The 12461-nt window shown below is 49.8% G+C and overlaps 1 protein-coding gene across 1 annotated transcript in view; it reads right to left on the reverse strand.

Moving 5' to 3' along the window:
- LOC140411413 (uncharacterized) overlaps positions 1–9502 on the reverse strand; it is a 222753-nt gene extending 213251 nt beyond the window's left edge. The window contains exons 1-2 of the mRNA XM_072500525.1: positions 9424–9502; positions 7543–7599 (exon numbers count right to left, since the gene is read on the reverse strand). Coding sequence (XP_072356626.1) covers positions 7543–7599; positions 9424–9463 — 97 coding nt within the window. The 5' untranslated portion in view covers positions 9464–9502. The remainder of the gene's footprint in view (positions 1–7542; positions 7600–9423) is intronic.
- Positions 9503–12461: the final 2959 nt, after the last annotated feature.

Genomic DNA, 12461 nt, shown 5'->3' on the forward strand with positions numbered 1-12461 from the left:
CTAGCTTTTGGAGCACTGCTCCTTCCTCAGGTGAATGAAGAGGTCTGTTCCAGAAACACATATATAGACAAATTCAAAGATGCCTATATTTGAATTTGTCTATATATGTGTTTCTGGAACAGGCCTCTTCATTCACCTGAGGAAGGAGCAGCGCTCCGAAAGCTAGTGACATCGAAACAAACCTGTTGGACTTTAACCTGGTGTTGTAAGACTTTGTACTGTGCTCACCCCAGTCCAACTCCGGCATCTCCACTGTATGGTATTGACAAGGTAGATGTAGAAATTATGTTCCCTTGAACGAAGGCACAGTTTAAAAATTAGGGCCAAAGAGAAAATGTTGGAAAATCTCAGCAGGTCTGGCAGCATCTGTAGGGAGAGAAAAGAGCTAAGCTTTGACAAACGTTGGACTCGAAACGTTAGCTCTTTTCTCTCCCTACTGATGCTGCCAGACCTGCTGAAACTTTCCAGCATTTTCTCTTTGGTTTCAGATTCCAGCATCTGCAGTAATTTGCTTTTAAAAATTAGGGGTCCCCCTTAGAGGACAGAGATGAGGAGAACTTGTTTTCTCTGAGCGCTGTGCGACTTTGGAAATCTTTGTCTCAGAAGGCAGTGCAAGCAGGGTCACTGGACATTTTTAAGGCAAAAGTAGATAGATTCTTCTTGGGCAAGGGAATTGGAGGTTATTGGGTACAGGAATGTGGAATTCAACGCAAACAGATCTGCTGTGATCTTACTGAATTGCGGAGCAGGCTCGAGCGGCTATGATCTACATCTGCTCCTATTTTGTATGTGTGTATGTTCACCCAGCCACACCAAGATGAATCTTCTGGTATCTTTAGATTGCCATGGGATGTATCTCTTTGACCGGAGTCCCGCATACTGTATAGTAGTTCATGCAAAGGGCGCACTCTCCTCTCTGCTGTCTGCACTAGCTGCAACATTTGTTTCTGTACCTCCCCCCACCTCCATTTCTGTGCCAAAGTCCCTGAGACAGAAAGTCGGCCCATATGTCCCTGCTTTTGTTTCAGGTGTGAACACTTTGCACCTTGCTCTTACCCTCGTGACTGAGCATTTTGCACCCCAGTTCCCCATGGTAATCAGGTCACTTGGTCTGTTGTGAGGCAGAATTCGTAACAGATAGCATGGCTCACTTCATTGCTCAATTCTATCTTAAATTAAGGAGATGGATTTTTCTAGGATACTATGAAATGGAGCTAGTCAGTTCTGTTCTGCTACTTCATTGCTCTAGAAATCTAAAGGTGTTAGAAAACATTAAACAAAATAAGCTCTTAGCGGCATCCTTTATTAATGAGTTGTAGCTGGAAGGAAGTGAATTTGTGCATTATACAGAAATGTAATGCACATGCAATTAATAGAAAAATTCAATATTATTAAATGCAGAGCTCAAAACATAGTTTAAGTTTATAATTCTACGCAGACTGATTGTCATTCCATTGGGGAAATGGGCAGCCATCTTTAGGCAACATCTTAACACAGGCAGAGCTCAGCCTTAGGAGACTAAACCTTCAGAAGTATTATAAACAGACCAACTACAATAAATTAAATAAAAGCAAAATACTATGGATGCTGGAAATCTGAAATAAAAACAGATAAATTCAGCAGATCTGGCAGCATCTGTGGAGAGAAACAGTTAACGTTTCAAGTCCAAATGGCCCTTCTACAGAACTCATTACTGCAGAACTAATAACAATAATCTAATAATCTTTATTGTCACATGTAGGCTTACATTAACACTGCAATGAAGTTACTGTGAAAAGCCCCTAGTCGCCACATTCTGGCGCCTGGTTAGGTACACAGAGGGAGAATTCAGAATGTCCAAATTAATTAACAGAACATCTTTCGGGACTTGTGGGAGGAAACCAGAGCACCCGGAGGAAACCCACGCAGACACAGGGAGAACGTGCAGATTCCGCACAGACAGTTACCCAAGCCTGGAATCGAACCTGGGACCCTGGAGCTGTGAAGCAACAGTGCTACCCACTGTGCTACCGTGCTGCCCACACTATTACTACAAAAATTAAAGTTGCATTTTGGATTTCTAAATGTATGTCTAGCTCTTTGCTCACAATGGAAAGTCTAAAATCACACCTACTCAACTACTCTTCAATTAATTATAACTATGGTGGTTATTTCAAGGTCTGCTCCTTACATCAAGAGTTGGAGATACCTAAACCCCCTTTGACATGATAAAGTGTTGCTGTCTCTTACCACCAGCAAACATGAACTCTGTTTATTGACAGCACTTGTGTCAAATCTGCTATTTTGGAAGCAGTCACCCACTGCTGGTTCGTATGTATCTTTCCCTCACGTCAGGGAAAGTTGGAAACAGACCAGAGTTCTAAATATGACTTACACTTGCTGCATACGCATTCCAATCTGCATAACTGTGTTAAAATCATGCCCTATATTTTATACTATTCGGCCTTATCCAAATTCCATGTCGGAGGTACTGTGGTAGCATAACTGCCTCTGAGCCAGGAGTCCCATCGCAGGACTTGATGACCAAGGAAGGTGCGTTCTTATCGCAGTCAAACAGGTCGAGCAACAATATGTAAATCCTTTCAACACAGGAAATGGCAGACGAGATTCCTGGTCAGCCATGTGATGGAGGCTACAGCATGCATGTAGAAGTGTGTGTTGCCACAGCAACTCAGACACCTTGGGGGACTGGTTGGCTCAGTTGATTGGACAGCCAGTGTGGATCAGATTTGTGCCACCAACATGGGATTTAATCCTGGTTTGGGCTGGGTGGATTTGGGACTACCTCCCTGCCCTACACTGGAGGAGGTTGGGTTGTTGTGGGTTGGATCTGCCTTTGGGCAGAGAACATGAAGAAGAAGAAAAGACTGCATGATCTGATTCCAATACAACATCAATATTTCAACCTCCCATGCTATTATTCCTCAATATTTTAAGAGCAAACTGTTTACCTCTATAACCCATCAATTCCAGAAAGAGTTCTATAGAATCGACAGAAAAAACAATTCCACCTAATTTCTTCAAATAAAGGAATAAGATCAGTTCAATGGAAGTGCCCAGAAAGCACTGCTGCCACATAAACAATCAAGTCCCAGAACTTCAATAATATTAGAGTGGAGTCTCCTGGCATACTTTAAAAAGTTCATTTCACGGGGGGTAGTTGTTCTGCTGACGAGGGAGGGACTTGGGTGTGGGATCATGGAGGAGGTCGGAGGTGGGGGCTGCCTGGAGGCGGGCCAGGGGAAGCGTGACACAGGGGCTGGGGGCAGTCCCAAGAAAGGGGATGGCTGATCGGTGGGGAGGGGCATGGTGCTCCTCAACCAGGCTGATCACCTGGAACGTTAGAGAGTTAAACGGGCCGGTAAAGAGGGCACGTGTGTTCGCGCATCTGAGGGCGCGTAAAGCGGACGTGATAATGCTTCAGGAGACGCATCTGAAAGTAGCTGACCAGGTCAGATTGAGGAAGGGCTGGATTAGCCAGGTCTTCCACGCAGGGCTGGACACTAAAACCAGGGGGCTCGCGATTTTGGTCAACAAACAGGTGCAATTTGAGGGGTGCAGCATAATCTCGGATGGGGGAGGCAGATTTGTCATGGTGAGTGGTAAACTCGAGGGGATGAGGGGAGTCTTGGCCAATGTGTATGCCCCAAATTGGGACGATGTGGACTTTATAAAGAGACTGCTGGGGAAGATACCTGACCTGGACTTGCACAGGCTGATTATGGGGGGGCATTTTAACACAGTCCTTGACCTCGGCCTAGACCGGTCGTGTACAAGAACGGGTAAGATGCAGGCAATGGCGAAAGAACTGAGGGGGTTCATGGAGCAAATGGGGGGGGCTGATCCATTGAGGGTTAGTCGGCCGTCGGGGAGGGAGTTTTCGTTCTATTCACATGTCCATAAGGTGTATTCCCGAATTGATTTTTTCATCATGAGCAGGGATTTGTTAGCGGGGGTGACGGACGTAGAATATTCGGCGATCACTATTTCGGACCATGCCCCGCACTGGGTTGTTCTGCAGGTTTGCAATGAAAGTTTTCAGTGCCCTCAATGGAGGATGGAGGTCGGTTTGTTGGCAGACGAGGCGGTGTGTGAGAGGGTGAGGATATGTATACAAAACTACCTGCAGGTTAATGACACAGGGGAAGTCTCAGCTGCGGTGCTCTGGGAGTCGCTGAAGGCAGTGGTGAGAGGGGAGCTGATTTTGATCAGAGCACATAGGGACAGGATGGACAGGGCAGAAATGGACCGACTGGTAAGGGAGATCATACGGATAGACAGGAGATACGCAGAGACCCCGAGGGAAGAGCTATTAAGGGAACAACGAAGGCTACAGACTGTCTGGGGTGTTGTCCACAGGTAAGGCTGTGGAGCAGCTTAGGAAGGCGAGGGGTGCAATTTACGAGCATGGGGAGAAAGCCAGTAGAATGCTGGCACAGCAACTGAGGAAGAGGGAAGCGGTCAGGGAAATCGGGAAGGTAGTCGATGGGGGGGAACCTTGGTAGGGGATTCGGCGGGGCTGAACAAGGTGTTCAGGGACTTCTACAGCAAGCTTTACTCCTCGGAACTCCCCCCGCCCCCCCACCCGCGGCGGGAGGGGATGAGACACTTTCTTGATGAACTGACCTACCCAAAAGTGGGCAGGGGATTGGTAGATGGGTTGGGGGCCTCGATCAGAACGAAATATTGGTGAGCTTGAGGGCCATGCAATCGGGTAAAGCCCCGGGGCCGGATGGGTATCCGGTGGAGTTTGACAAAACGTTCTCTGAGATAGTGGGGCCGGTGCTGGCTAGGGTTTTTAATGAGGCAAGAGACAGAGGGGTGTTACCCCCGACAATGTCACAGGCCACCATCTCCCTGATACTGAAACGGGACAAAGATCCGGAGGCATGTGGGTCCTATAGGCCGATCTCTCTACTCAACGTAGATGCTAAAATTCTAGCCAAGCTCTTGGCGGCTGTGTGCCAGACGTCATTATGGAAGATCAAACCGGGTTCATCAAGGGCAGGCAGCTGGTGGCCAACCTAAGAAGGCTGCTGAATGTGATTATGATGCCCGCGGAGACTAAGGAGGTAGAGGTAGTTGTGGCAATGGATGCTGAGAAGGCTTTTGACCGGGTTGAGTGGGACTATCTATGGGAGGTGCTGGGGCGTTTTGGGTTCGGGCAGGGCTTTATCGACTGGGTCAGACTGCTGTACCAGGCTCCGGAAGCGAGTGTGAGGACGAACAGGACGACATCTGACTATTTCAGACTGTACCGTGGGACAAGGCCCCTTTCCCCACTGCTGTTTGCGTTAGCAATAGAGCTGCTGGCAATTGCCCTAAGAGCTTCTAGGGGCTGGAAGGGGCTGGTAAGGAGGGGGATGGAACACAGAGTTTCATTGTACGCCGACGACCTGCTCTTATACATCATGGATCCAGTGGCTGGGATGGATGAAAGCATGGGAATCCTGAAGAAATTCGGCTGGTTCTCGGGGTACAAACTGAACATGGCAAAGAGTGAGTTGTTTGTAGTCCAGGCGAGGGGCCAGGAGGGTAGGTTGAGGGAGCTGCCGTTCAGGTTAGTGGGGAACAGTTTTAGATACTTAGGGATACAGGTGGCGCAGGACTGGGGCCGTCTGCACAAGTTGAACTTGTCTCGGTTGGTGGAGCAAATGAGGGCTGAGTTCTGGAGGTGGGATGTGCTCCCACTGACACTAGCGGGGAGAGTGCAGACGGTTAAAATGACGATTCTCTCGCGATTCCTGTTTGTTTTCCAGTGTCTCCCCATTTTCATTCCGCGGTCCTTTATCATGAAGGTTAATAAAATGATTATGGGATTTGTGTGGGCGGGAAAATCTCCGCGGGTGAAGAGGGACCGAGGGGAAGGGGGGCTGGCGCAGCCAAACTTCAGTAATTATTACTGGGCGGCCAACATAGCTATGATAAAGAAGTGGATGGTAGGAGCGGGGTCGGTTTGGGGGCGGATGGAGGCGGCTTCGTGCAGGGGGACCAGTTTGGCAGCCCTGGTTACGGCGCCCCTGCCGCTCCCGCTGGCACGGTACTCCACCAGCCCCATAGTGGTGGCGACTTTGTGGATCTGGGGCCAATGGAGAAGGCATGTGGGGGGAATGGGAGCATCGGTTTGGTCCCCAATTTGCGACAATCATCGATTTGCCCCGGGGAATATGGACGGTGGGTTCCGAGCATGGCGGAGGGCTGGGATTGAGAAGATGGGGGATTTGTTCTTGGAAGGGAGCTTCACGAGCATGAAGGCGTTAGAGGAGAAATATGGGCTGGCGAGAGGGAATGAGTTCAGGTACCTGCAGGTGCGGGACTTTCTACGCAGACAGATTCCGTCCTTCCCACGCCTGCCACACAGGGGGATCCATGACAGGGTAGTGTCCAGTGGATGGGTGGGGGAGGGGAGGGTCTCGGATATATATATAAAGAACTTATGGGAGCAGAGGAGTCAAAAACCGAGGAGCTGAAGCTTAAGTGGGAAGAGGAGCTTGGAGGGGAGATAGAAGAGGGCTTATGGGTGGAGGCGTTGAGCAAGGTAAACATGACCACAACCTGCGCCAGGCTCAGCCTGATTCAATTCAAGGTCGTCCACCGGGCCTACATGACAGTGGCCCGGATGAGTAAATTTTTCAGATTGGAGGACAGGTGCGCCAGATGTTCGGGAGGACCTGCGGACCACGTCCACATGTTTTGAGCATGTCAAAAATTCAGGGGGTACTGGCAGGGGTTCGCAGATGTTATGTCCCGGGTACTGAAAACAGGGGTGGTGATGAGTCCAGAGGTGGCTATTTTGGGGGTTTCGGAGGACCCGGGAGTCCAGGTGGAGAGAGAGGCTGACATTTTGGCCTTTGCTTCCCTGGTAGCCCGGTGACGAATTCTGCTGGCATGGATGGACTCAAAATCTCTGAAGTTGGAGGCCTGGCTATCAGATATGGCAAGCTTTCTTGGTATGGAGAAGATTAAGTTTGCTTTGAGAGGGTCACTGTCAGGGTTCGCCCGGAGGTGGCAACCATTTATCGACTTCTTCGCGGAAAATTAATTGTCAGCAGGAAGGGAGGGGGGGTTAGGGTAACGTAGGTTAGATGGGGTAGTTAGGCTGGTCCTTGTGGGAGGGGAGCTGGGTTTCTTGCATTATAATGATTGTTTTTTGCACACTGTTTTATATTATTGTTGTTTATTGTGCCAAAATGTCTTAATAAAATTGTTTATCAAAATAAAAGTTCATTTCACATCCATCTTATTCTTGGATCTGTGAGAAAAAGGGTTTATATTGCACTTAATAGTGTAAAGCAGGGCTCCCATGAAAAGCAGTGAATTATACTGTGCTGATTTGGGTGGTTACACAGAACAGTGTCATGATTATGCTGCCAGTTTTGGTGCAGACTGCATATTTTCCAACTGTTTTTTTATTACTTCTCACCCACAAAAGCTTTTTGTAAAAGGTTCTGCAGAGATGGATTAATATGTATCCAATGTTTGCTCATTCATATTACGTTCCCTTTTCGTAAAACATATTTAAAAGAAAACCATGTGCCATACCTGAAATATGATAAATGTTCGGAAATGTAGGAACACGCAAAGGTTTGACATTCGCCACTACATAAAACAAATAGCTCAGTTATGAATTTATCTACGCACAACATTTACCATTGTGATCACTATATTTGCTACTTCAATCAGACAAATAAATAATTTTGATTTTGGGATTCATTTGAATGTTTAATCCAACCTAGGTGAACACAGAAATAAAATTCCCTTCATATATCTTGGGCACGATCTCCCCAAATGGGAACAGAGTTCCTGACAAGTGCATTTAGCTGCGTGTTTCCCAGCGCTTGGAGCAATGAGAAACTCTACACTATCGAACGGGATTCTGTTCCCATTCGGGTAGATTTGGGACTCAGCGGGAAACTCCCCGACGAGGCCTCACTTAGTCCCGTTTTCTGCATTGAGGAGCTACGCTCACCGGAGCGTTTTTAAGCTTGCCATTTAAAAATGGCATTCCGATCTCTCAAACCCCTACCACCACCCCCCCTCCCAACCCCCGATGTGACCTCTGAACCTCCGCAAAGCCCTAACCCACCAAAAGGGGGTCTTCAGGCCCCCCCTGCACCACACAGGGCACCCCCGGGCCCAATCCCCGTCACAGGAAAAATGCCAACTTGGCACCTTGACACTGTCAGTGCTCCTGCCAGCTGGCAGTGCTACCTGTGCACCTTGGCAGTGCCAGGCTGGCACCCAGGTGGCACTTCCCACAGGCTAGGCTGGCAGTGCCATTGAACCCAGAGGTCAAGCACCTGAGGGCCTCCGATCCCCAGGGAGACCCCCATAAGTAGCATTCCATTTGGTCCCTGTTTGTGGAGACCAGCACTGAATGGCACTCGCCTGAGATCTCCGAGGCGAGGAGGTTGGATCCCATCACCTCGTGTAGATCATGGGAGTGCATATTAGAGTGAGACCAGCTGTCCCGCTCGAATATGCAGATTTGCCAAAAGGTAATCCGACCACAAGGGGGGATGATTCACATCGCGACATCACCGGATTTAAGAAACTCCAAACCAAATTATTGAGAAATTATTGAAAAATTGACCGCGCCACAAATCCAATGAGGCCCACATATCACAAACTAAATTTGAGACAGCGTGGGTATAAGTTGGCAGGCCTGAGATTTAGGAATGCTCACATTTGCTAGTCGTGTTTATCTTGCCATCCTATATGGTACACAGCACTAATAAGCTTGTCATCCAGCATCACCTACATGTTCAGGAATTATCTGGAATCAAGTGGGAAGAATCTCAACTGTTTCAACCCTCCATGTTCTTGGCCCAACTGGAATGGAGGCATTTGGGCAAGAGTCAGCATTGCATCACAAGGTTTAAATTTCACAGAGGGGTGGTGAGCATCTGGAACGGGCTGCCAGAGGCAGTGGTAGAGGCGGGTACAATTTTTTCCTTTAAAAAGCAGTTAGACAGTTACATGGGCAGGGTGGGTATAGAGGGATATGGGCCAAATGTGGGCAAGTAGGACAAGCTTAGTGATAGAAACTGGGCGGCATGGACAAGCTGGGCCAAAGGGCCTATTTTCAGGCTGTAAACAGCTACGACTCTAAGGTTGATGAATGAATTGTCCTTAAACCAGACATTCAAAACAGCCTGGACTGACAGGAACAGAGCTGTGAATTAAAAGATATCCTTGAACGGATTTCCCTTTCTGTTTCTGACCACGCCTCTTGTTCTCTTTGGGGGGAGGGGGAGCGTTTTCCATTCACCCACCAATAACGAATCACAGAGGGAGGCCACTCGGGCCATCGTGTTTCAGACAGGGATAGTATTCAGAGATGGACAGGCACACCATTTCTTCCGTTGATGAAGTTAGCGGCCACCCATTAAGGAATATTGGGGGTGGTTTGAGGGCGACTACCTGAGCTGCAGCTGAGCAACGCAACAATCCACAGCCGCATCGCTCCTTCCAACACCCCGACTGTCACTCAGACCAGCCTTAGCCAATCAACAGCGGGCGAGGGGGTGGAGCCTGTTTCCCAGTCCAGCCAATCAGCAACGCCCGGAGGCGGCGTCTGTCCATGGTCGGTCATGTGACCGGGAGCCCTCCACAGCGACAAGGCATCTTGGAAATGGTCACAGCGGTGCAATTTTCATAGTTCAACACGCGAGCAACCCCCTTATCAATTCCCATTTAAATCACAATAAATAAATACCAGAAAGGCACCAACAACAAAAAGCAGTCAGTTATTTTAAGAGGGTGAGTTTATAGAATTCCGTTGTGGAAGTGGTAATCCCTTTCCCAGCACATTGGTGGTAAAGCTTTACGGTGATTGAGCACATTAGTCATGCAGTCCTAAGTTCGATTCCTGGCTTGGGTCACTGTCTGTGTGCAGAGTCTGCATGTTCTCCCCGTGTCTGCGTGGGTTTCCTCCAGGTCCTCCGGTTTCCTCCCACCAACCCTGAAAGACTATGGGCGAAATTCTCCCCCAACGGCGCGATGTCCGCCGACTGGCGCCAATCAGACGGGCATCGTGTAGGCCCACAGGTGCGGAATGCTCCGCATCTTTGGGGGCCGAGCCCCAACATTGAGGGGCTAGGCCGGCGCCGGAGGGATTTCCGCCCCGCCAGCTGGCGGAAATGGCGTTTGTTGCCCCGCCAGCTGGCGGAAATGGCGTTTGGTGCCCCGCCAGCTGGCGCGGAAATGCGGCGCATGCGCGGGAGCGTCAGCGGCCGCCGACAGTTTCCCGCGCATGCGCAGTGGGGAGAGTCTCTTCCTCCTCCGCCATGGTGGAGGCCGTGGCGGAGGCGGAAGGGAAAGAGTGCCCCCACGGCACAGGCCCGCCCGCGAATCGGTGGGCCCTGATCGCGGGCCAGGCCACCGTGGGGGCACCCCCCGGGGTCAGATCGCCCCGCGCCCCCCCCAGGACCCCAGAGCCTGCCCACGCCGCCTGGTCCCGCCGGTAAATACCAGCTTTTATTTACGCCGGCGGGACAGGCAATTTCTGGGCGGGACTTCGGCCCATCCGGGCCGGAGAATTGAGCGGGGGGTCCCGCCAACCGGCGCGGCCCGATTCCCGCCCCCGCCCAATCTCCGGTACCGGAGACTTCGGCGGGGGCGGGATTCACGGCGGCCAACGGCCATTCTCCGACCCGCCGGGCGGTCGGAGAATGACGCCCATGCTGTTAGGTAATTTGGATGTTCTAAATTCTCCCTCTGTATACCCGAACAGGTGCCGGAATGTGGTGAATAGTGACTTTTCACAGTAACTTCATAGCAGTGCTAATGTAAGCCTACGTGTGACAATAATAAAAATAAAGATTATTATCTCGTAGAGGATGAGGATGTCTCCCACAATACACAGTCATTGTCAATGTGTGCTCTCTGCACCTTTGAGCTGCGGCTGCCCCGTCCCATCCCATCTACCTCAGCCTCTAGTGACACTGAACCTCCAGGGTACAGCTCTCAAAAAATGACATTAGATCAGGAGAAGTGAAACTCTCCCCCTCTGCATCACCACAGACATTCACATAAGCTTTGTGAGGATCTGTGCACTGTCCCCACTGCAAATCATTATCCGCCTGAAATGCAGTGGCTATGGGCAACTTCTGATTCCCCATGGCAGGAGTCTTATCACAGAGGGTGTATACTGCCAATGGTCATTGATGAAGCAGTTGAAGATGGTTGGACCGTGGACGCTACCCTGGGGAATACCTGCAATGATGACCTGGAACTGAGGTGATTGATCTCCAACCACCACAACCACCCTCCTTTGTCCTTTTATAAGGTACCACCCTCCTTTGTGCCAGGTGTGACTCCAACCAGTGGAGGGTTTCCCCCTGATTCCATTTGACTCCAGTTTTGCTTGGGCTTCTTGATGACACAGTTGATGAAATGCAGTTTTGATGTCATGGGCAGTCACTCTTAACTCACATCTGGCATTTGGCTCTTTTGTCCATGTTTAAACTAAGTTTGGAATGAGGTCAAAAACTGAATGACCCTGGCGGAACCAAGCTGAGCAGGTCATTGCTGAGTAAATGCTGCTTGACAGCTCTTTTTTTTAAATTGTATTTTATTGCAAACATGTATCAAAACAGGTTACAGCAAATAAACACCCTGGGAAACATACTTCTCCGCAACCAACTATACTATACAGTCTGTACAAATTGTTTCCCCTTTTTCACCACCCGCCCCTGCGACAAACAGCTCCTCAAGCACGGTCACAAATATCCCCCACCTTTTCTCAACCCCCTCTGCGGAGCCCCTTAACTCATACTTTATCTTCTCCAACCACGGAAAGATATACAGGTCACCCAACCAAGCTGCTACCCCGGTGGCGATGCTGACCGCCACTCCAGCAAAATACGTCACCGTGCAATCAGAGAGGAGAAGGCCACGACATTGACCTTCCTCCTCTCCATGAGCTCCGGCTTCTCTGAATTCCCAAATATCGCCACCAAAGGGTCCAGGTCCACCTCCTCCTCCACTACCCTGGCTAAGACCGTGAACACTCCCGGCCAGAATCTTTCCAATTTTTCACAATCCCAAAACATGTGCGTGTGGCTTGCTGGCCCCCGTCCACAACTCTCACAGCAGTCGCTCCAGCAGGGTGTATCCCGGCAACCCAGGGAACCCCTTCCAGACCTTTTGCGCAAAGTCCCTGCAGATAGCTGAACTGACTCCCCTTCGGCAGCTCTACTCTCTCCCTTACCTCCTCCAGACTGGCACACCCTTCCTCCAAATACAGATCCCTTACCTTGACCAGCCTGATTTCCCTCCACCTCCTGCATACACTATCCATCCCCCTGGTCCAAACCCATGATTCTCGCACAAATACCGAAACCTATCCCTTGTTGCCATAAATGGCTTTCCCCCCTAAATTAGCCAGCTATCCCAGCTCATTCACTGGGAAAATCTTGCTTTTCCCTACATTCAGCTTATATCCTGAGAACCCTCCA

Source organism: Scyliorhinus torazame, chromosome 1 (genome assembly GCF_047496885.1).
Source record: "Scyliorhinus torazame isolate Kashiwa2021f chromosome 1, sScyTor2.1, whole genome shotgun sequence".
Taxonomy (NCBI): Eukaryota; Metazoa; Chordata; class Chondrichthyes; order Carcharhiniformes; family Scyliorhinidae; genus Scyliorhinus; species Scyliorhinus torazame.